Source organism: Notechis scutatus, chromosome 2 (genome assembly GCF_049901735.1).
Source record: "Notechis scutatus isolate UNSWTSFEM ecotype Mainland chromosome 2, rNotScu1.2, whole genome shotgun sequence".
NCBI classification, from domain to species: Eukaryota; Metazoa; Chordata; class Lepidosauria; order Squamata; family Elapidae; genus Notechis; species Notechis scutatus.
Genome location: NC_142010.1, coordinates 109,199,772 through 109,221,087, shown reverse-complemented (window position 1 = coordinate 109,221,087; position 21,316 = coordinate 109,199,772). Strand labels below are relative to the sequence as shown.

The 21,316-nt window shown below is 40.5% G+C and overlaps 1 protein-coding gene across 2 annotated transcripts in view; it reads left to right on the top strand.

The window, feature by feature from the left end:
* The first annotated feature begins 1,687 nt into the window (after positions 1–1,687).
* The window catches only part of MGAT5B (alpha-1,6-mannosylglycoprotein 6-beta-N-acetylglucosaminyltransferase B), a 256,643-nt gene continuing 237,014 nt past the window's right edge, over positions 1,688–21,316 (top strand). For both annotated transcript variants that reach the window (XM_026667540.2, XM_087955715.1), the window contains exons 1-2: positions 1,688–2,453; positions 18,658–18,770. In XM_026667540.2, coding sequence (XP_026523325.2) covers positions 2,386–2,453; positions 18,658–18,770 — 181 coding nt within the window. In that variant the 5' untranslated portion in view covers positions 1,688–2,385. The remainder of the gene's footprint in view (positions 2,454–18,657; positions 18,771–21,316) is intronic.

Sequence of the window (21,316 nt, the reverse complement as noted above, 5' to 3'; positions counted from 1 at the left end):
ATTGAAGTTTACTGATTCCAATATTGTTTTCCCCCAGAAAGATCAGGCTCACAGCCGTGGGATCCTCCTACGACTGTCCATGTAATGCTATGTAATGCCATGTATGTAGCCATGTAATGGCTAGCCAGTCATGGTACAAAAATGACACTCTGCAGCAATGTCAATAGTTGCCAGTGTTGTCTAGCTAGTACAGTTAAATTTGTTGGCCATTATCTTTAAAGCCCTTTGTAGTTTGGGACTACTAGGAATCTAAGAGGCTTCCTTTCCCAGATAGAGCTTGTGTAGCTAATCCAAATGGTCAGCAGGTGTTTACTAAGGATTCAAACCTTCCAATAGATGGATCCAATGATGGGCTATCTCCTTGGGGGCTCCTTTCCTTTGTAATAGCCTTTCTCCCAAATAAAAATGGTTTCCCCTTTCATAGCCATCTGGAAAATAGCAGAGACTTGGCTTTTTTGGAAGGCTTTCAGGGGCTGGTGAGCGCCTGCCACTTTGATCCACTGTACTCATTTAAATAATTCATTCATTATTAATGTAACATTGATGATTGTTATTTTGATATATTGTTATCCATAAAATAATAGTCTACTAGGATTCATGGAGTGCATAAATTGTACAAAGAGAAAAAATCAAATAGGGAGAAGGAAAAGAACAGATCCTGAGAACATTGTTAACACCCTTTAAGGCAGGGGTGTCAAACTCAAGGCCCGGGGTCCGAATCTGAATGCTTAGATCTGGCCCGCCCTGGAAATAGTGAAGGACCAGCCTGTAGTGCCTCTGCTGGCAAAAATGGAGCTCGCAAGAGCTGTGCATGCCCCCCCCCCCAGCTCCATTTTTGCTGGCAGAGGGTTGCAGGATGCAGTCATAGCTGAAAACGGAGCTCAGGAGCCCATTTTCATCAGTAGAGTGCTCAGACCACCACAGGTGCCCCCCAACACAAGTGACATCATGTTGGCCATGCCCACCCCGCCCCCTGAGGTCAAACATAACCCTGTTGTGGCCCTCAATGAATCGAGTTTCCACTCTTGCTTTAAGGTATTGTGGTTTGGAGCAGGAAAAATGGGATAGGGAACTATGTCCCCAAAACTCAGTTGCCCCCAGTTTTTGAATGAATGGTCTAATCTATTTGTATATTAAAGATGCTTGAATTCTGCTAGCATAGATCAGAGAAATACTCCCAGCTGTTCCCTGATTTTCCCTGAAAACAGTGAACTAAGACAGAGCTACGAACACCAGCGTAATACACTCTTTCAGCTAGTGATTGTCAAAGAAATCTGAACATTCTGAATCAGATTTTGTTTCCAAATCTTTTTTTCTGTCCAATCCTCCAATCGGCTAGGGCTTCACTATAAACCAAAGTGTCTTGATGGGCCACACCTTGGTCCTTTTCTCACGCATATGTTTTGATCAGTAATGATGATATGAATGCATCTCGCATTATTGATTGGCAAGGCCTCGCCTACAAATGACTGGAGGGGGTACGCAGCACCGTTCCATGCTGTACGAAAGATGTACCACATTGCACCTTTCAGGTGTGTTGTCCTTAGAACTTACAAGATCTGCAGAACAAAAATGCCAGAGAATCTCTTTGCAGCCGCCACTAGATGGTACCCAACTCACAAATTCCAGCTGAACGGTCTTTCCCATGCTGGTTTGGAGCAGCGCATCCTTCACAGATGGAGACAGTGCAGCCTCTTTGCAAGACTAAAACTGCCTGTTTTGGATGGCCAGGATGAGACAAGGTAGCTGTCTGTCAGGCAGGGATGGAGCCAGTCCTTTTCAGGACAGCTTTAGCTCTGACTGGGAGTCACCACTCAAATAGACAACAGTCCTAGGGAATGGCAGCTTTCTGGAAGTGCTGAAGGCAGCTTGGAGAAGGGAGGGAGGCAAGCCTTTGCTGGAGGATTTTTGGTTCAGGTGTAAGCAGACGGAGTCTGGCTGTGATGAGAGATCCCATGAACAGAAGGGGATCTAGGTCTAGGGGCTGCTCACCTGGGCAGTGGATTTAATACTTGGAGGAAAGGGAAGATGTTATGCTTCTTGTTACAGCCTGTTTCCAAAATGTGACTGAAACCCTGGAGGAGACACCCCATCATCCAGCCTCCACTCTTGTGCACGCAGACCTATGTCTTTGGAAGCAACCACTCGTTGAGAGGCAAGCAGTCAAGAAGGCAGAGCTCCTAGCAGGGAAACTGATCCTGATCCTGTTGCCTTTGTGCTTATGGACTTCTTGGGTTGATTTTGTTTTTGCCGGACAACCTTCACCTGTCTCGAAACATGAACTCCTTCTAAGAACTGGGATCGGACTTCCTGAACGTCTGCTTTCCTTCCTTTTGGTTTGGTTTTACTTTTTTTTTTCCCTAAAGAAAAGAAAAGTTGTGAACCATGATCACAGTGAATTCAGATGGGAAAATAATGGTCAGAAGATGTCTCGTCACCTTGAGGCCTTTTAGGTAAAGTTCTCCTCTACCACTTCCTGGGTGTGTGCAATTAGAAAGAAAGAGGTGGGTGGGTAGTGGCTTCAAAACTGCATGTGGTCACCTCTCTTTTTTTTTTTCCTGATGTGATAAACCCTGTAAGATGAACGCAGGTAGCAGAAAGTAATTTGTTTGAGACTCCCCTGAAATGTGGGCAGAGAGAGGAAGTGGGTGGCATAATGCAGCTTTCAGCAGCTTGTTTGGAATTTGGGAAGGATTCACCAGGGGGAAGGCAAGATGTTGTTATTAAACTTCATTGTTATGTAGTGTTATACACTCACAGCTGGAGTTATTGCAGATACAAGCACACCATCTTTCATCTCCCCCCTCCCTTTCTCTAAGTATTTGCTGATTCTTATTTTGTCCTCTTTTACTGGGATAATAAGGATAGATTATTTGGATCAGGTCTGCACATCAGCCTGCTTTAAAAGAACAGCACTTGTCTTCTTCTTTAGAGGCTTTTCTCAAGGTCCTTCCTCCGCTGTTCTCCCTCTCTTGCTCCTAAAATTAGTTGACAGGATTTGAAGCTTATTTTCTGGCTTCTTTCAAACGGCACCTTTTTTTTGATTGCACCAAATACAGGATGAGACATTAAATAGATGGCAGCAAGCATGAGTGAGAACCCCAAACAATGATCATCTGATGCACTGAGTTACCATTTTTCCAACTAGTTTCAGATTTTCTTTGTCCTAGGAAATGCATTTACTAATTTATATAGCTTCCTTCTCACCATAATGACTCTGGTAAAATTAAAACCTGAAACAAAATAGTGTAAACAAAATAAACTCATAATAAACCACGTACATGGGGTCAAAAGAAAAAGCATATCACTTAGTCACTAAGTCCACAACTAACAACCAACCAATAGGGCTAACTTAAATAATGTTTAACTTATAGTCTTCAGGTGTTTGGGCACAAATGTGCTACAGTGCTATTTTTATTTGTCTCATCTAGCAGAAGGCTGCTCCACTTTAAGGGGTTGTTGGTGAACTTTCAGAATGAGCTAATCTAACAGCAACAACAAGGTCAATTAAAGAAGAGGCTCAAATGAAGCTAGGATCTAGGCGTGCAATGTATTGCATGGTATTACCACAGAGGCCATGGATTGGAGTAATTGTAGCTCAATTCATTTCACAGGTGGAAGACCTATCTGTATGTGAATGGTGACAATGATGGGGTTGGCAATATTCTAAAAAAATCAGAAGAGCCTAGTTGGCCTAGAGCATAGTGCTTAAATCTAGACATGGGAATGTAGAGCTCTTCAGACATTTGTGGACTGTAATCCCATCAACCCCAGTCTATGAAAATCCTTTGTGCAGCACATTGAAAGCTGAAATTCAACAACTCCCGGGAAGCCACAGGTTTCCTATACTTTACCCAATCAGAAAAACCATCAATAATCTTAAAAAAAAAAAAAGAAGGTATGTGGGGATGTCAACAATTGTTCCAGCTGCCCATTGGCTGCCCAGGTCTCCCAGCTCATGACAAATAGTCCCAAGGAGTAAGAAATAACTGTAGGACATTTCTGCACTGCATCAATTTGTCTCCCAGGCTGTTCCTGGCTGTTTTCAGAACTTCAGAAATCCTAGTCTGGATTGTAGTGAGCTGACAATGGGTCCCCTCTGGTGTTTAGACCAGACTCTGGCCAACGTAAGACCTGATTGGTCATCACTTTGCTTCCTCTCTTTCCCAGTCCATGAAGTCAAACCTTGTTGGTGGGGATGAGTCTCCCAATGCTTGTCTTTTCCTTGTAACCATTATTCTATCCTAATTAATCCCCAAGGCTTTCCTTTACTTCCCCCTGATATTTGCATAAAGGATGGGATACTTTCAACTGTGTCACCCTTATTACTTTCTTTGACACTAAAACCACCTTTTTTTCCTCCCACTTATGGTAGCATCCAAGCTCTGATGATAAATAAAACAATAGGGAACAGGTTGCTGTTGCTGATCTATAGAAACTTTAAAGCAAGGAAGAACTATGTATTCAGCTTCATAGAGCAGAAGTGTTCTTACACTTCAACTTAAAGATTTTTTTTTTTTTAAGAAAAAGGGAAGGGTAGCTTTATAGGAATGGAAGCAGAGATTGAGAAAGCAGAGAGTTCATGCTCTACCCAGCCTGGACAGAAATAAAAAAGAGTGCCTACTGGAACATGTATAATTGAATGGAGCAGGAGCTCCTAGAAAGGAAGATTGTTCTTAATTTAACAGGGCATTGTTATATTAATCTCAATATTGTAAAAAGAACAGAAAAACCCAACAGCGTGACTGGATAAAGTAGTGGAGCCCATATTCTGCAGAGGAGGGAGAAGGCTGGGTACTGCAGCCAATCAGAGCAGGGGCTTCAATTAAAACAGAATGAAGACATCTGGACATCTTCTGTTCTGAAGGGCATAAAATGTCTCAGGTCAAAAAACCACAGTTTCGAATGAAAGAGGGAAAGTTCAGTTGTGGGATGCATTTGCAATGGGTTGGGAGTGGGAGAAGGATGACATCAACCCTTCCTGCACTCAGGAAGTGGTGAGAAGCCTGCACTGGTGAAAGGCCAAGTAGAATGTCCATAGATTATAAGAATGAAGTGTCTGGAATGGGAGAGAAGTGATTAAAAAAATAAGATTCTCAGCATATTTTCACCTAAGATTCTCACCAACCCCAACAAGGTCTTCCTTTTAAGAGCTAAAACTAGGTATGATCCTTGTTTAGGATTTCTGCTTCATAAAACCAGGTAGTAATTGATTGCTCATGTATTAAAGATTGGAGACTGGAGTCTTTAGAGCGCTTGTTGTTCACTTGATCATTTTGCCAAAGATAAAGCTACTTCAAGGGGGGAAAATGTACCAGTCTTTTTGGTTGTGGCACCCTGGAGTGCTCTTCCCAAAGAAACTTGCCTGCCACTGGTGCAAATACTTTGGCTCCAGGTGTTTGTTCAGCTATTTCATTAGGTAAGTCGGATGAATTTGATAATGATTTTATCTGTTTTGCTGAATCTCTGCCATCATTTTAATTGCTGCATTATTCTTGTAGGGTTTTGCATATTCATTGTTTTTCTTATTTCATTGACTGCTGCTCTAGGAGTTTTTATTGGAAAAATAGCATATAAATCTTCAAAATGCTTACTTGGAGGGGATGTACTAGTAATAATACCAGAATATAATTAAAATATCATTAAATATCACTATATTACATTGTATTTGCAATGAGATGGTATAGAAATACACTGCTCAAAAAAATAAAGGGAACACAAAAATCACAAAAATAAGACATCCTAGATCTGAATGAATGAAATTTTCTTATTAAATACTTTGTTCATTACATAGTTGAATGTGCTGACAACAAAATCACAAAAAAATTATCAATGGAAATCAAATTTAGCAACCCATGGAGGTCTGGATTTGGAGTTACACTCAAAATTAAAGTGGAAAAAAACACTACAGGCTGATCCAACTTTGATGTAATGTCCTTAAAACAAGTCAAAATGAGGCTCAGTAGTGTGTGTGGCCTCCACGTGCCTGTATGACCACCCTACAATGCCTGGGCATGCTCCTGATGAGGTGGCGGGTGGTCTCCTGAGGGATCTCCTCCCACACCTGGACTAAAGCATCCCCCAACTCCTGGAGAGTCTGTGGTGCAACGTGGCGCTGGTGGATGGAACGAGACATGTCCCAGATGTGCTCAATTGGATTCAGGTCTGGGGAACGGGCGGGCCAGTCCATAGCATCAATGCCTTTGTCTTGCAGGAACTGCTGACACACTCCAGCTACATGAGGTCTAGCATTGTCTTGCATTAGGAGGAACCCAGGGCCAACCGCACCAGCATATGGTCTCACAAGGGGTCTGAGGATCTCATCTCGGTACCGAATGGCAGTCAGGCTACCTCTGGTGAGCACATGGAGGGCTGTGCGGCCCCCTAAAGAAATGTCACCCCACACCATTATTGACCCACTGCCAAACTGGTCATGCTGGAAGATGTTGCAGGCAGCAGAACATTCTCCACGGCGTCTCCAGACCCTGCCACATCTGTCACATGTGCTCAGTGTGAACCTGCTTTCATCTGTGAAGAGCACAGGGTGCCAGTGGCGAATTTGCCAATCTTGGTGTTCTCTGGCAAATGCCAAACGTCCTGCATGGTGTTGGGCTGTAAGCACAACCCCCACCTGTGGACGTCAGGCCCTCATACCACCCTCATGGAGTCTGTTTCTGACCGTTTGAGCAGCCACATGCACATTTGTGGCCCGCTGGAGGTCATTTTGCAGGGCTCTGGCAGGGCTTCTCCTGTCCCTCCTTGCACAAAGGCGCAGGTAGTGGTCCTGATGCTGGGTTATTGCCCTCCTATGGCCTCCTCCACATCTCCTGATGTACTGGCCTGTCTCCTGGCAGCGCCTCCATGCTCTGGACACTACACTGACAGACAGCAAACCTTCTTGCCACAGCTCGCATTGATGTGCCATCCTGGATGAGCTGCACTACCTGAGCCACTTGTGTGGGTTGTAGACTTCGTCTCATGCTACCACTAGAGTGAAAGCACTGCCAGCATTCAAAAGTGACCAAACCATCAGCCAGAAAGCATAGGAACTGAGAAGTGGTCTGTGGTTACCACCTGCAGAACCACTCCTTTATTGGGGATGTCTTGCTAACTGCCTATGCTTTCCACCTCTTGTCTATTCCATTTGCACAACAGCATGTGAAATTGATTTCAGTCAGTGTTGCTACCTAAGTGGACAGTTTGATTTCACAGAAGTGTGATTGACTTGGAGTTACATTGTGTTGTTTAAGTGTTCCTTTTATTTTTTTTGAACAGTGTATATCAGGCAGATAGATCCAGGGCAATCTACTGATCTGGGGGAAAAATCCCCTTTCTCTCTCCACACACACACACACAAATAATTCTTTCTTGTAGAAAAATTACAATTGGTTCTTGTGCCTAAAATACAGAGAGAAAGAACTTCCATGTGAGATGCCTTGTAAAGTTTCTTTGAAATTAGCTATTACTAGATCTCTCCCAATTTGGTGCTGTACAGATGTGCTGGATGCCTGGGAGCTGATAATAAATGTGATTGGAAAGCAGCAGATTGGGAAAAACTGATATACACTATGATAAATGTTTAGGGCAGCTGTCTTCTTGACAAGGCAATAATGCAAAGCTGACTTCAATGGAAATGTGAAGTTCCCGGTTGGACATATTGTTTAAAGACATACAGCTCATTTTTTTATATATTCAAAATGGAGACTGGAAGTGTTTGAAAATGCAAGTATGATGCTTATTGGCAGACTATAGCCAGAAGCAGCAGTTTCTTTTGTGTATATTTGGTGGCAAAGCTAGATTTGTCCTATGTAGAACAATTCCAACATGATGTCTCCTTAAGCATGAACAATGTGAATGCAGAGAGGGCTAACATCATCTAAGGATGTTTGTCAGGGAGCTGTAATTGGCTCTGCTTCCCTTCAAATAAATTTTCCTGGATTCACCTCAGCGATGCACCTTCCTCCCCAATCATTCTAACAGAAAATGCCAGCCCTGATTTTGCTACGGTTGCAAAGTAAAGCTGCCTGACATAATGCAAAATGAGTCCTAATGCAGAGTGCAGAGCAAGGCTAGGAATGGGGTTGAAGGAGGATTCTCTTGGTAGCAGGTCACCAGCTGTGCTGGTTGTGTCAGGAAGGATCTGCAGCCATTGGTGGGAGCTGTCACTTTTTCTCCTGTTGAATGACACCCAGCTTAATAGCACTGTAGAACTTGACTTAGCCTATTGAGCTGAAAGATTGAGCGAGTGGAAGGTTGTCAGAACCAGACACATTTAGTAGGCCAGGTTTAGGCCCTTGAAAAAGATGACACGGTGAGCCAATTTTTGCATCACTTGGTTTTCTGGCACTTTGAAATCTATACTCATGCACAAAGGCAAATGCATTAATGTAGGAATACCTGGATGGAGTCAGAATACAAAGTGAATAAGTTCATTTTGTCCCTATCATTCTAATATATTAAGAATCTAACACTCTTATTAGGAAGCCCATGAAAGCGGCTTCACTAAGCAAATAGCCATAATGAACACTGATGCAGTATGCGTTCGGACATTCACCAACCAGCAGAGACCAGCCCTCACCAGCCTGCACCAATCAGAAACCAAATCAGATAAAGGCCAATCAGATGTTAGGACACCTGGCTATAAACATTGGAGCTCAGTCAATTCCTGCTCACTTGTTTGTGGTCTGAAGATGGCATCCACAATTGCCAGCCAAATGTCAGGAAAAATCAAAAGCTGCCAAACAGATACTGGCCACGAGAGCCTACAATACTACAAGATGCAGATCCCTTCCCCTCTCTGAGCTTAACTGTAGCCTTCAAATGCTTTTGTAAACTATCTAGAGAGCTTCAGCTACCGATAGATAGATGCAGTAAACGTACTAAATAAATCATCTGTGTGCTAGTTTGTGTTTGCTTTTAAAAAATGTCTGTTGCTGTTTTCATTACTAATGCATAGCATATTGTGCAGATAAACTAATAAAAATGTCCATGTGCTAAATTAGGGATGGGTAATTGTTTTGCATTGGTAGGCCTATTTGGAACTGGGGATATGTTGTAGGCCCTACAATGTAGGCACTGTCACAAAATGGCTAGTATACAGAGGACTTGACAATTCACAAAATTGCTGCTATGATGGAGTAATATACCTTCTTCTTTTTATGACACCTTTGTTTTGTTGTGAGAAGAGAGAGAGAGAGAGAGAGAGAGAGAGAGAGAGAGAGAGATGGTCGCCAATCAATTTTGTTTTGTAGGAATTCCTCCAGGCTCCATATAGGTTACATAGGCAATTTCTAAACAAAGAAAAGCCAAAATACTGCAGCAGTTAAGATATTAGATCAGGGACTGTTTGTATGTTGACATGTAAGTGCACCCTTAGCTGTGGAAGTGCCCTGTGTGACATTGGACCTTTCAACAAAAAGTACCTCACAGAGTTGCTAATTTGGGTTAAAATAATAGATTTTGAAGGGGGGGAAAAGCATTATATATACCTAATAAATATATATAAACACAAAAAGAACAGATTGACAGCTTTCTGTGGAGCATGCCGGTGTTCCATTTATTTCTGTTTCTGTAATCAAAACCTATCAGAAACAAAGGCAGATGCAGTGGTGGGATTCAAATTTTTTACTACTGGTTCTGTGGGTGTGGCTTGGTGGACGTGGCAGGGGAAGGATACTGTAAAATCTCCAGGTGGTATTTGCTGGTTCTCCGAAATTTCTGCTGCAGGCTCTCCAGATCCGGTCAGAACCTGCTGAATACCACCTCTGATCAGATGGCTCATTAGGCTAAATATACTTAAATTATTCTGATTGGTGTAACACATCCTTCCCTTAACTTGTGAATTATGAGTATGTAGCATACACAATCGCTAAGGTTGTTGGAAAGAGTTACAGAAAACATTGGGGGATATATTTTGTGGGCAGTCGCAGCCAATTTTTATATTTGACCAAATTGAAAGATGTTGACAGTAGCCCCAGTTTTATTATTATCTAATGTTGGTCTTTAACTTCCTATGGCAAAACCCCTTTTTTCTTCTTACCTCTCTTAAAACCACAAGGAAGCTTCTACTTTCTCCACCCCTTCCCTTTGTTTAAAGCTTAATAGTTCTCCTGTGATCTGCTTGGAAAGAGACTACGTATGGGAAAACTAAGGCGTGTTATGATAATATTGTACCAGTACTTTTCTTTTCCCTTTCCTTCTTTCTTATTATTATATAGATTTTTTTTCTTCCTAATTGTTTCATCTGGATTGACATGTAAGGAGCCCTCCATCTTGGTGTTCTGTATGATGTGCCCATCAGAAGGGAGAAGTCAAAAGAGTGGCTTCTGTCCTTGTTGTGGCTGTCAGTTGAATTATCCAAAGTCAGTCTATGTCAGGGGTCCCCAAACTTGGCTACTTTAAGACTTGTGGACTTCAACTCCCAGAATTCTCCAGCCAGCTATGCTGGCTGGAGAATTCTGGGAGTTGAAGTCCACAAGTCTTAAAGTAGCCAAGTTTGGAGACCTCTGGTCTATGTCTCTTAACATTGTTCAGATGAGCAAACTCTTCCACTTGCGATGGTTTTTCGAACTTCCTTGGAGTAATTTTAGGAATTAGGAAATGTAGCAGGAGAGAAGTTCAGCCATGATTGTGTGGGTTTTTTTTTTTTTAGCTTCTTAAATGTCTGATCATCCTGTTAGCTTACTCTAGTTCTCATAATAGAGAATAGAGAATTGCAGCTTCATTCTACTAAAATATTCATGCAGTTTTTTTTTTAAAAAAAATCTGTAATGAGATTCTATACAGACTGGGCAAATGTTATTTTTTTTTTTCCTTTTCACTTAATCATGAAGGTTTTCTTTTTCCCCTCCTCACTCCTCTAATGGTCTTAAGTAGTAATTAAATGCAGTGTTTAACAATCACTTCTTGCTAAATTATAATTATGAGAATTGAAATGCATAAACATGCTTTTACATAATAATGAGTTTCTTATCAGCAGGAAGAATTTAAAGAAACTTTGGGGAAAGAAAAGCAGAAACCATCCAAATAAGCCTTTCTCATCTGGAGTTCCAGGGAAACCCTCAGACTCTGTGAAAAGTTGCTGGGGGTTCCACAAAATATCTTGACTGGGGAACCCCCCCACCCCCAAAACAATGTTGTTTGAAAACTAGCTATGCAATGCTAGTTTTCACATGGGTGGGATTTTTTACATGGCACAACTTACTGATCACATTCACATATTGTGAGCCTGTAGATGTAAAATTTTTTATACAGGGGGTCTCTAAGACCTAAACATGAGTTCAAGAGTTCGTTCAGGATAAAAGGATTGAGAAGGTGTGGAGAAAGCTGAAAACCGTCACTGACTGAGATCCTTCACAGGACCACGACACTGAGAGAAAATTTAGGGGGAGAGGGGGAGCTCAAAAACAAAAATAAGGGTAGGAGATTCGGGAGGGAAAAGGGGGGGGGGGGGGGGGGGTTTCACCGGGGATCACTCCACAGGAAAATTAGAACTACACTTGGAGATAGGTTGTAATAATGGAATCTTACATGCTGGACTGGGTTTTATCTCCCCTCCTCCTTATGCCCCAGTGACTCAGGTTGGAGTCACTAAGTCACTTATGAATGCTATCTTGCTTGCCAGGACTTAAAGAATGTTTCAGTCCTCTTTGCTTATGGCAGAGGTCTCCAAACTTGGCAACTTTAAGATTTGTGGACTTGAACTCCCAGACTTCCTCAGCTAGTTAAGCTGGCTGGGCAATTCTGGAAGTTGAAGTCCACAAGTCTTAAAGTTGCCAAGTTTGGAGACCCCTGGCTTATGGAATAGTTCTGGCATTTCTATCAAGATGGCCCTTGCCTTACCATTCATTCAGCGATCATTTGAATGTACAGCAGTATTGAATGAGTGGTTCTTATGATCAGTCCTTGCACTAATATCAATTGCAATGTCTCTGCGGTCATTGGATCTTTACTATCTTCTTCCCACAAGTAAAATCACTGGGGAAGTTAGCAGCAAGTTGTAAATGACAACCACGTGATGTCCTTAGAGCTGAAGAAGCTTCTTGGATGAGAAGTGAAATGTCTTCAAAGAAAAACAAGGAAGTCCAGTTGCCTCTTGAAAAAACCACCTTTGGGACAACCAAGGCGATTCACTTACAATAACCCAAAGTGCTGGTTAGCAGCACAGTCACATGACATTGTGTTTTACAATTGCATTGCATAGCAACAGAAATTCTGGTCCCAATTATAGTCATTTTTTTAAAAAACAAATTTTATTTTCAAGACAAACAATATATAAATACACATAAACACAAAACATAAAAGCATAAAAAATCTCTTTTCTGAAAGTTGCTTAGTCCCGGGTTAAAACTCTTGGTACAGAACACAAATTCAAATTCATAGTCATTTAATATACCATTTCATATCTTATTAACATTTTCAATTTTCTATATGACTTCTCCTCTCCTTTAAATTTTCTCAATTTTATTTTATTTTATTTATCTCCTCTCAATTCGTATCATAATATTTATTATTCTTTGTCTGTTCTATTCCAGCCAACCATTTATTTTTCTTCTTTAAAAAAAGAAGAAAGACTTCTCCTGTACACTATATGGAGTATGATGCCTTTATCTCTTTCCCCTATATTTATAATACTTAATATAAAACACATGACATACATTGGGATTCTGTCTGGTACATTCTAAAATTATACTATATTATCAAAAATAATACAAATCTATTCATTAGTATTGATATTCATTCATATCTTAAACGTCTAACTCATTGCTTTTCAATTAAATCACATATTTTTATGGGAGCCCTATTTTCCATAATTATTCCCCCCCACATCACATATTATAGCTCAATATTTCATTAAAATGTTCCTCCTTCTTCTACTTCAAATCTCATTTCACAAAAAATTCACTAATATACCATATTCTAATCATTAATATTAACAATCATTTATATCTTAAACATTTTATCCATTTCAATTAAATATCATGCATTTGTGGGAACACTTCTGCTTTCCAAAGATTATTACCCCCCCCCCATCACAATCTTGAATCATATTTCATTACAGCACTCCCTTTTTCTTAACCAAAAATTTCACTAATTTATGTTAAATATTTTATCACATTTTAAGTTACATATTATTTCTAATTTTCTATGATTACTTCTAAATACAGGTATAAAAATACAGGCTTATGTACCTTGCTAGAATCCCTTTAACAATAAGATTTATCCATTATCTCTAAAAAACTTTTGCTTCTTAACATCTTGCTCCCCACCATTAGGGCTTCTCATCCCTTCCTTTCTCTCTTGCTTCTTCTTCTCCTTGTCCTCTTTAACCCCTTGTCTCTCCACCTCCCTTTTATTCTGCTTTCCCCCTTTCTGTTGTTTCTTAACATAATGTCCCCTTTTCACCTTATTCTTCTCTTTTTGGGCTGTTTTTCCAGATCTTAAAGACCTTTTTTCCTTTTTCTCTTGCTTTTTCTCTTCTCCAATCAAAGTCATTTGTTCATCAAAGATGGCTTCTTCTTCTTCTTTGTCCCCATCATCCTCATTCTGCTTCACATAAGTATAAACCGCCATTTCTAAGTATTGAAAAATAGTGCCAAGACCATCTTTCCCTCCTTGTTTTTCTCTTTCATATTTTTGATATATAAGTTTCAATCCATCCATAGATGATGCCATTGTGTAGAGAAAAGGTTTTTCCAAACAACCTCCCAGATGTTTTAATCAGAAGTAATTTCCAAAGGTTCCAAAATCACCAAACAATCCAAACAGACTATTTCTTTTAAATACCTTCTTCTTCTTCACGTTCTCTTTCTGGGGTTAAAGTAATCACAAATCCTTTTCAAATATATTTTTTGGAAGTTTTTTAATGTTTAACAACTCTTTGCAATTCTAGGCAATCTTCTCCTTATTTTCAAATTTTGCTCTAATTTTTTTCACTCTCCCTTCCCACTCACAGCCAAAAAGGTTTTTTTTTTTTCGCTGTCACTTTAGGAAGGAGAGTAGAACAAAGAAAAAACTTTCCCCTTTAGAGTATTCGCAGTTTGTAACTCTCACAAGGAACAATATATACTTAGCAGCCTTCAAGGTTCCAGGTCACTTTCTCCCGTCTTGTCCTGGTTAGAAGCAACTTTCACTTTTCTTCCAGCTTTCTCCCTCCTGCACCTGCTTGTCCGGCTGCAGCTTTCTTCGTGGCGGCCATTGCTGACCGCCGTTCCTCCGCCTCGGGAAAAGGGGGTTTAGCCGGCTTGGGGGGGGGGGTTTGCAGCACCCCCAAACCCCTTGCCGGATCCCCCCTGTCTTCAGCTGCCTCTACGGGGCAGCTATATCCCCCAGATCCAAATGGATCGGGGGAACCTTGGCGGCGAACGCAGCAGGGATCACGTGGTCGCGAATCCCTGCCACCGCCGAAAGCTTGCAAACCGGAAGTCTCCCCAATTATAGTCATTAAGTGAGGACTACATGTACAGAATGACTGATCCAGACAATGAAAGTCTCTTTCTCATATTTAACTATATTCATAATTTTGAGAGAGGTGTGCTTCTCACTACAGTCAATGAACCAAATACAGAAATCAGATGCTCATAGACCCTCTCTTTGTGAAATGCAATATCATTGTGAACTGGTCAAAATTTCAGTTCAGTATTCTTAAGGGTTTGTCCCCTTCTGCTAATAAAGCAATAGCAATAGCATTTAGACTTATATAGTGCTTCATAGTGCTTTACAGCATTCTTTAAGTCACAGGTGTCAAAACCCAATCGCATCACATGACGTATTGTGACATTTTTTTTGCCTTTACAGAGCCAGGTGTGGGTGTGGCCTGCATGTGACCCATCCAGCCTGTGGGCCACCAGTTTGACAGGCTTGCTTAAGTGGTTTACAGAGTCAGTATATTGCCCACAACAACCTGGGGTCCTCATTTTACTGACCTTGGAAGGATGGAAGGTTGAATCAACCTTCAGCCCGCCAGGATCAAACTCCTGGCAATGAGTAGACTCCGCCTGCAATATTGCATTCTTTTTTTTTTTTAAATGAAATAATTTTATTCATCAACAGAAGAAGAGTTCCAGAAGAACTCTGTCTCACACAATCTGTTCAATCGTGATATGGTTTGCTTGGCTTTGCTCTCGTATCTAGGTAGCTGTAACTATTGGATTATAAGCATGATAGCTTGAGAAGTCTGGCTGCTGAAGACTATACATCTTAGAGTTGCCAAGACCGATACACATTGTACTAGAGGAAGGTTTTCTGGTCTTTTCAGACAAAGAAACTTCCTTTATAAGCAGAGTATAGAAATTAGAAAACTACACCAGCATTTCGCTAATAGTGTAATTCTATGGCATCTGTTTCAAAATGTCTCACCCTCATTAATCTTGCTAAACGTCAACTGCTTGAATAATTTTCAAGCAGGGTCTTCTAACATCGTATCACTTCAGCTGCAAAGTTTAAAAAGTCAACTTCATGACTTTCTAACAATGTTAAGAAATTAGCATATGCAACAACTCCAGCCTGGATCTCCCTCAAGTTGGCATAACTCTGAGTGTTTTAATAAACCATGCTCTGCTTTGAATAGGATTTTTTTTTTTTGTATTTTCTTCATTCTTAGGTCTTTGGAGGAAAAAAAGAACCCCTTACATTAGGAGGTCTAGATGTAGCAAGTCAAATGCTCCATTTAAGATTGCCAGAACTTTATTCTTGAAATGGGATGAAATATAAGTATTGGAACGGCACAGATCTCGATGGTTTTGCTCAGATGGGGTGGGATTTCAGTGGTCATATTGCTCAGCCAGCTACTGGTAATTAAGGAAATGGAAATCTAACTCATTTAGAGCATATGGGGACTATCACTAGGTAGAAGAAAAATGGAAAAGTAACCAAATTTAATTTGAAACCTGGACTCAGACCAGCTCTTGTTTGGGGAAGGAAAAAACCAGTAATGAACTAAATCTGTCGTATAGTAAAGGAAACTCTTTGCTCCAGTAATTTTATTTTCTTAACAGAATGAGAATGTTACGAATTGACCTAAATTGAAATTGCCACTTGTGTGAGAAAATTGATACTGGGTTCAGGTTTTTTCCCCTGGGTCAGTCGAGAGCTTTCCATTTGGCCAGCTTTCACTGAGCCCGAAGGCACTTTCACATGGCTGTCATCATTCATTCCCCCAACCCTCAGAAGAAGTTGGAAGACATGATCTGTAATTTCTTCATTTCTCCTGGCTTGTTGAAAAAAAAAAAGAGGAACATCTCTTTTTGTGTCCAGAACAGCTGCAAATGCTGCTGCAACAAAAATCCTGCTTTACTTCTGCTTCACTCAGAAGGAAAGGAAAAGAGAAAGAAAGAAAGAAAGAAAGAAACCCCTGTGCTTCTTTGAACACCTACTCAAATTCCCCCAGGAAGAGGGAAACCTGGAAGCTGCTTGTCAGTTTCACAATCTTCCACTTTTTTATGGGCTACACTGAATAGGATCTTACCAGATGGCCGGAAAAATCAGAGAGTTGCAGTAAGAATGGGATTGGTCGGTCTGTAGGTCTTCATCTACCACTAGCCTATTTCTTGTGTTCCTTCTTCTGCACCCCATTCTGTCATAACCCGATAAATCAGGGGTATCCAATCTTGGCAACTTTAAGACTTGTGGACTTCAACTCCCAGAATTCCTCAGCCAGCTTTGCTGGCTGAGGAATTCTGGGAGTTGAAGTCCACAAGTCTTAAAGTTGCCAAGGTTGGACACCCCTGCGATAAATGGTGGTTGGATTAAAAAAAATTAGTACTGGTTTCCTGGGCATGGCTTGGTGGGCATGGCATGGTGGGCATGGCAGGGGAAGGATACAGCAAAATCCTCATTCCCTCCCCACTCCTGGGGGAAGGTTATTGCAAAATCCCCATTCCCTCCCCACCCCACTAACCTGCTTTCCAGCTCCATTCTCCTGTGCAGGGCAACTAAAGAAGACCCAGCTGACCAGCTTGGGAGGCAGAGAATAGATGGGGGTGGGGCCAGTCAGAGGTGGCATTTGCCGGTTCTCTGAACTACTCAAAATTTCCACTACCGGTTCTCCAGGACTGGTCAGAACCTAACCACCTCTGCTGATAAAAACATATATCTGACTGGTATCACAAATGGAACTAAAGATAAGAAACACTTTTGTGAAGGAATTCTGACCCTTTCCTTCAGTTTACATGCCACAAAGATTCTCCCTGCTCTGTGTAGGAGACAAAGGAGGATGTATTGGCTCTTGATAGTCCACCATTTCAGACTTGCATTAAAGCAATAAGAACCATAAAATATATGCCCTATTGCCAACTGAACAGGCTAGCACAATTGTACAAATCTGAGAAACCCGGCATAGCAGTGCTTTTTGCAGTTCTCTGGGGAGATGAAAAACAAAACAAAAACCAACAACCAAAAAACCCCACACCAATAAAGAAGCCCCTGCAGATTTTACTCTGCAAGTCATTGCCGACTATAAGTGCTCATCTCCATTTCAAGGCCATTCAGTCAGTGCTGTCAGAAGACATTTCCACAGTCATGTGGCTAGCATGGTATCATGGAGTGCTATTACCTTTCCACTGAAGTGGTACCTATTCATCTACTCACATTTGCATGCTTTCGAACTGCTAGGTTGGCAGGAGCTGGGGCGAAGACAGGAGCTCACCCTGTCATGTGGTGTTTGCTTCTCAAACCTGGTCTGTTGGCTTTCCAGACAACAAGCTCAGCATCTTAACTGCTGAGCCACTGTGCCACCACAAAAACATAATGAGCCACTCGCAATCCCCTGGAATGAATGAACAAGTGTAATGAATGTTATGTATCTTGTGGTAGATGTTGTTGACTTTTGTCAAGCAGGGCAGTACTGCTTTAACACCTGCACAGCTATATGGTTGTAGATGGGATGAAGATAACCACCTCAGGAAATGGCAAAAAAAGAGGTTGCCACAGATGTTTGTGTTACAATTAAGTGCAAGTGGGGAAAGGCCTCAAATCTTAAAAAGTGTGTCATTTGTAATGAGATATGTCATTTGCATAATTACATTGTTACACAAAGAGCCCAAATAATATTATTCATGTCAGTTTGTCACAAGTCAATTAATGCCACTGTTACTCAATAGAAATGGTATATGTTTATGTTAGGTTACATAATATTTAAGGGTCCCTTAATTTGATTCAAATGAAACAGATTTGTCTGTTATTTGGGGAGATATCCAAGGCAAATGTTTATTGCATTTTCAGTCTGTTAAATGGGTCTTTGTTAAAGTGAAATGTTACTCTATTATTTTAGTTTGGAGTAATTAAATGATATTTTTGAGATTTATAAGAACTGTGCAGAAATGTTTCAATAAAATTCTCGTACAGGACAACATGTCTACTACCTGGTATCATGTAGACCAGGGCTGTCAAACTCCTGGCCCGTGGGCCAGATACGTCACACACTGGCCACGCCCACGCCGGGTTTAGTAAAGGGGAAAAAAGTCCCGATATGTCATGTCATGCTGCTGTGAGAACGTGAGTTTGACACCCCTGATGTAGACAAATACTAGCTTTTTCTGGAGGAGAAGTTATTTGAAATAATATTCACTAAACTCATTTATGGATAATGTAGAAATATTTCCATCTATTGCTCAACTATAATATTTCTGATTGGTGTGTTCTTTCTTTTTCTCCATTTAGGATATTTGTGGTAGGCATTGGATTTTTCACTCTCTGCTTCTTAATGACATCCTTGGGAGGTCAGTTTTCAGCCAAAAGACTGGGAGACTCTCCATTCACCATCAGGACAGAAGGTAACCCTACAACTCATTTTAAATTAGAGGTTTCCAGTTTGACAGCCCAGAGAATTAACTCCCTTTAATAATTTTGGGAAACATGGCTGGTGAAGAGAGAAATATAGTTGCCATTGAGCACCAAGAAATGCTGTTAGAAGCAAGTAAAGGTGGGCTCCCTCAATATACAGTATGTTGTGCTATATACTGCATCATTAAGTGCTCCTAACCACAGGAGTGTCCCAAATACATCCAAGGAACAGTGTAGGAACTATGTTGGATCAAACAAAGGGCAACCCTATCTTTTGGTTTCCATAAGAGCTGTCCAGATAGCTCTGGGAAGCTCACTGTTAGGGTATGTTCAAAATTCTACCTCAACAATATTAAGAGTTATGCCGCTTTGATATTTGGAATAATACATGTCCATCCTAATTTAATTACCACAAATTTTCCTAATTCATTTGCAGAAATTCCCAAGCTAGTGTCATTCCTAAATCTTGTAAGGGTAAATTCCATATTTAAATTTTATATGGCATGAAGCCATTCTTTTTCAGTCCATGTTTCTCTCTTCTTAGCTGCACTGGATGACTTGCTCTATTAATGTATGTTTGTAAAAGACAAAAACAAAAATTCTCCATGAAAAACATGATTGTATATATCACAATAAATACTCCCCTTTGAATTCTACACCAGGTTCCAGATAGGAAATATGGGAAATTTTTAGCAGGACTAGATCATGTTCAGAGGGAAGAAACAAAATTATAAAACATATCTTCAAATGGAATTGAATAAAATCATGGTAGGTTTAAAGTAACCACAACCAAGATTATACCAGCAGTTCTCAATCTGTGGTCTGAGGTTCACTGGTGGTTCATGGCGATCTTCGGAACTAAAACTATATTGTCCACTTAGCTTTTGTTAGCCTCTGCTAACATCGTCGGAGTGTAAAACTACCATTGAAGAAATATGTGCCTTTTCAATGGTAGTTTTACACTCTGACGATGTTAGCAGAGGTTAACGAAAGCTAAGTGGACAATATAGTTTTTGTTCCTGAGATAGTGATGTCTGTCTCTTCTGTTATAGCTATACCTGGAACTTGTATTTTTAGAATAGATAGATAGATAGATAGATAGATAGATAGATAGATAGATAGATAGATAGATAGATAGATAGATAGATAGATAGATAGATAGATAGATAGATAGATAGATATAGATAGGTAGGTACTGTTTAAACAGTAAAAAAAAATCCTGTGAACTGATCTAATCTTGCAAGATTTTGTTCAAACTTCTTAAGAACTGTTGGCTGATGTTGAATTTATATCTCATCTTTCCTCCAGAAACTCAAGGCCACATCAATAGCACTCTTTTTCTGAGTTTTCCCTACAGCAAAAAACTCTGTTAGATTGATTGAAAGAGAGCGACTGACTTAAAATAATTTAGTGGAACCCTGAATCATTCCAGTTCTATTCCAACATTTTAACAATATTCTTCACGGAAATACCAAAATCTTATAAGATTTTGAACAGGATTTCCTCCATTGAAAGAAAATAACTGTAGTTGATGGCATAATTTATTTTATTTTTATTTATTGAATTTATATTGTTGCCTATTTGCCCATGGTGACTCAAGGCGGCTTGCAGAATATACTGTAAAACAACATTTAAAACAATAAAAAATTAACAAAAAGAATGAAATAAATTAATATAATACAATATAACAAACTCACTCCTCAACTCCCACCCACCCCTGCCCCAGTGACAGCGGATCACAGAAGCCATCTCATGGGCTCCATCCCGCTCTGGGTTCTGCAAGCCCGCTGGCAGAACCAGGTCTTCAGCACCTTCCAAAAGAGTGAGGGCCAGTCTAATCTCTGGGGGAATGATGTTCTAGAGAGAGGGAGCCACCACCAAGAAGGCCCTTCTTCTGGGTTATAATGATATGCTTAAGAGAACAATTTGGGCACCTTTGGTTTAAGCCAAGTCAAAATTGAAATAGGCCAACATTACTATTTAATGTGTTGTACGGTACTAGATTTTTCATGGGCTGGATATGTCTTGTCTCAGTCCACACATTCACAAACATCCACAGAGGTGCTTGCAACCTTTACTGAGAAGCCTGTGAAGCAAATAAACAAGCAGCAAAGGAAACGTGAGTCCAAATGCATAGAAACCCACACGAAAACAAACTCCCCAAAGTCCAGCGAGTTTGCTCTGAGACAATTCCAACTCCTAAACAGCAGGCAAAAAAGAAGTCCAAGAGTCCAAACACTGTAGAAGTTATTCAGTTGGATTAAACTATGACCTTGGCTTGATCAGTTGTTTTCAGCATTGTAAGTATATCATGAAGAAAAAGAGATAAAAGCTATCTAAATACTTGCAGAAAGTCGTCACAGAGTTGATTCACTTTCTCTTATATCAGCTTGGGACAATGAGGTTAATATCATGACAACTGGATTTAATGAATTCCACAACAACTTTGTAGCAAGGGTGTGTCTTCCAAAACTCTCTCTCAAAGTGTAGAGAGTATCTGCATGCCTGACTATTAAACAAATTACCAAATTACCAG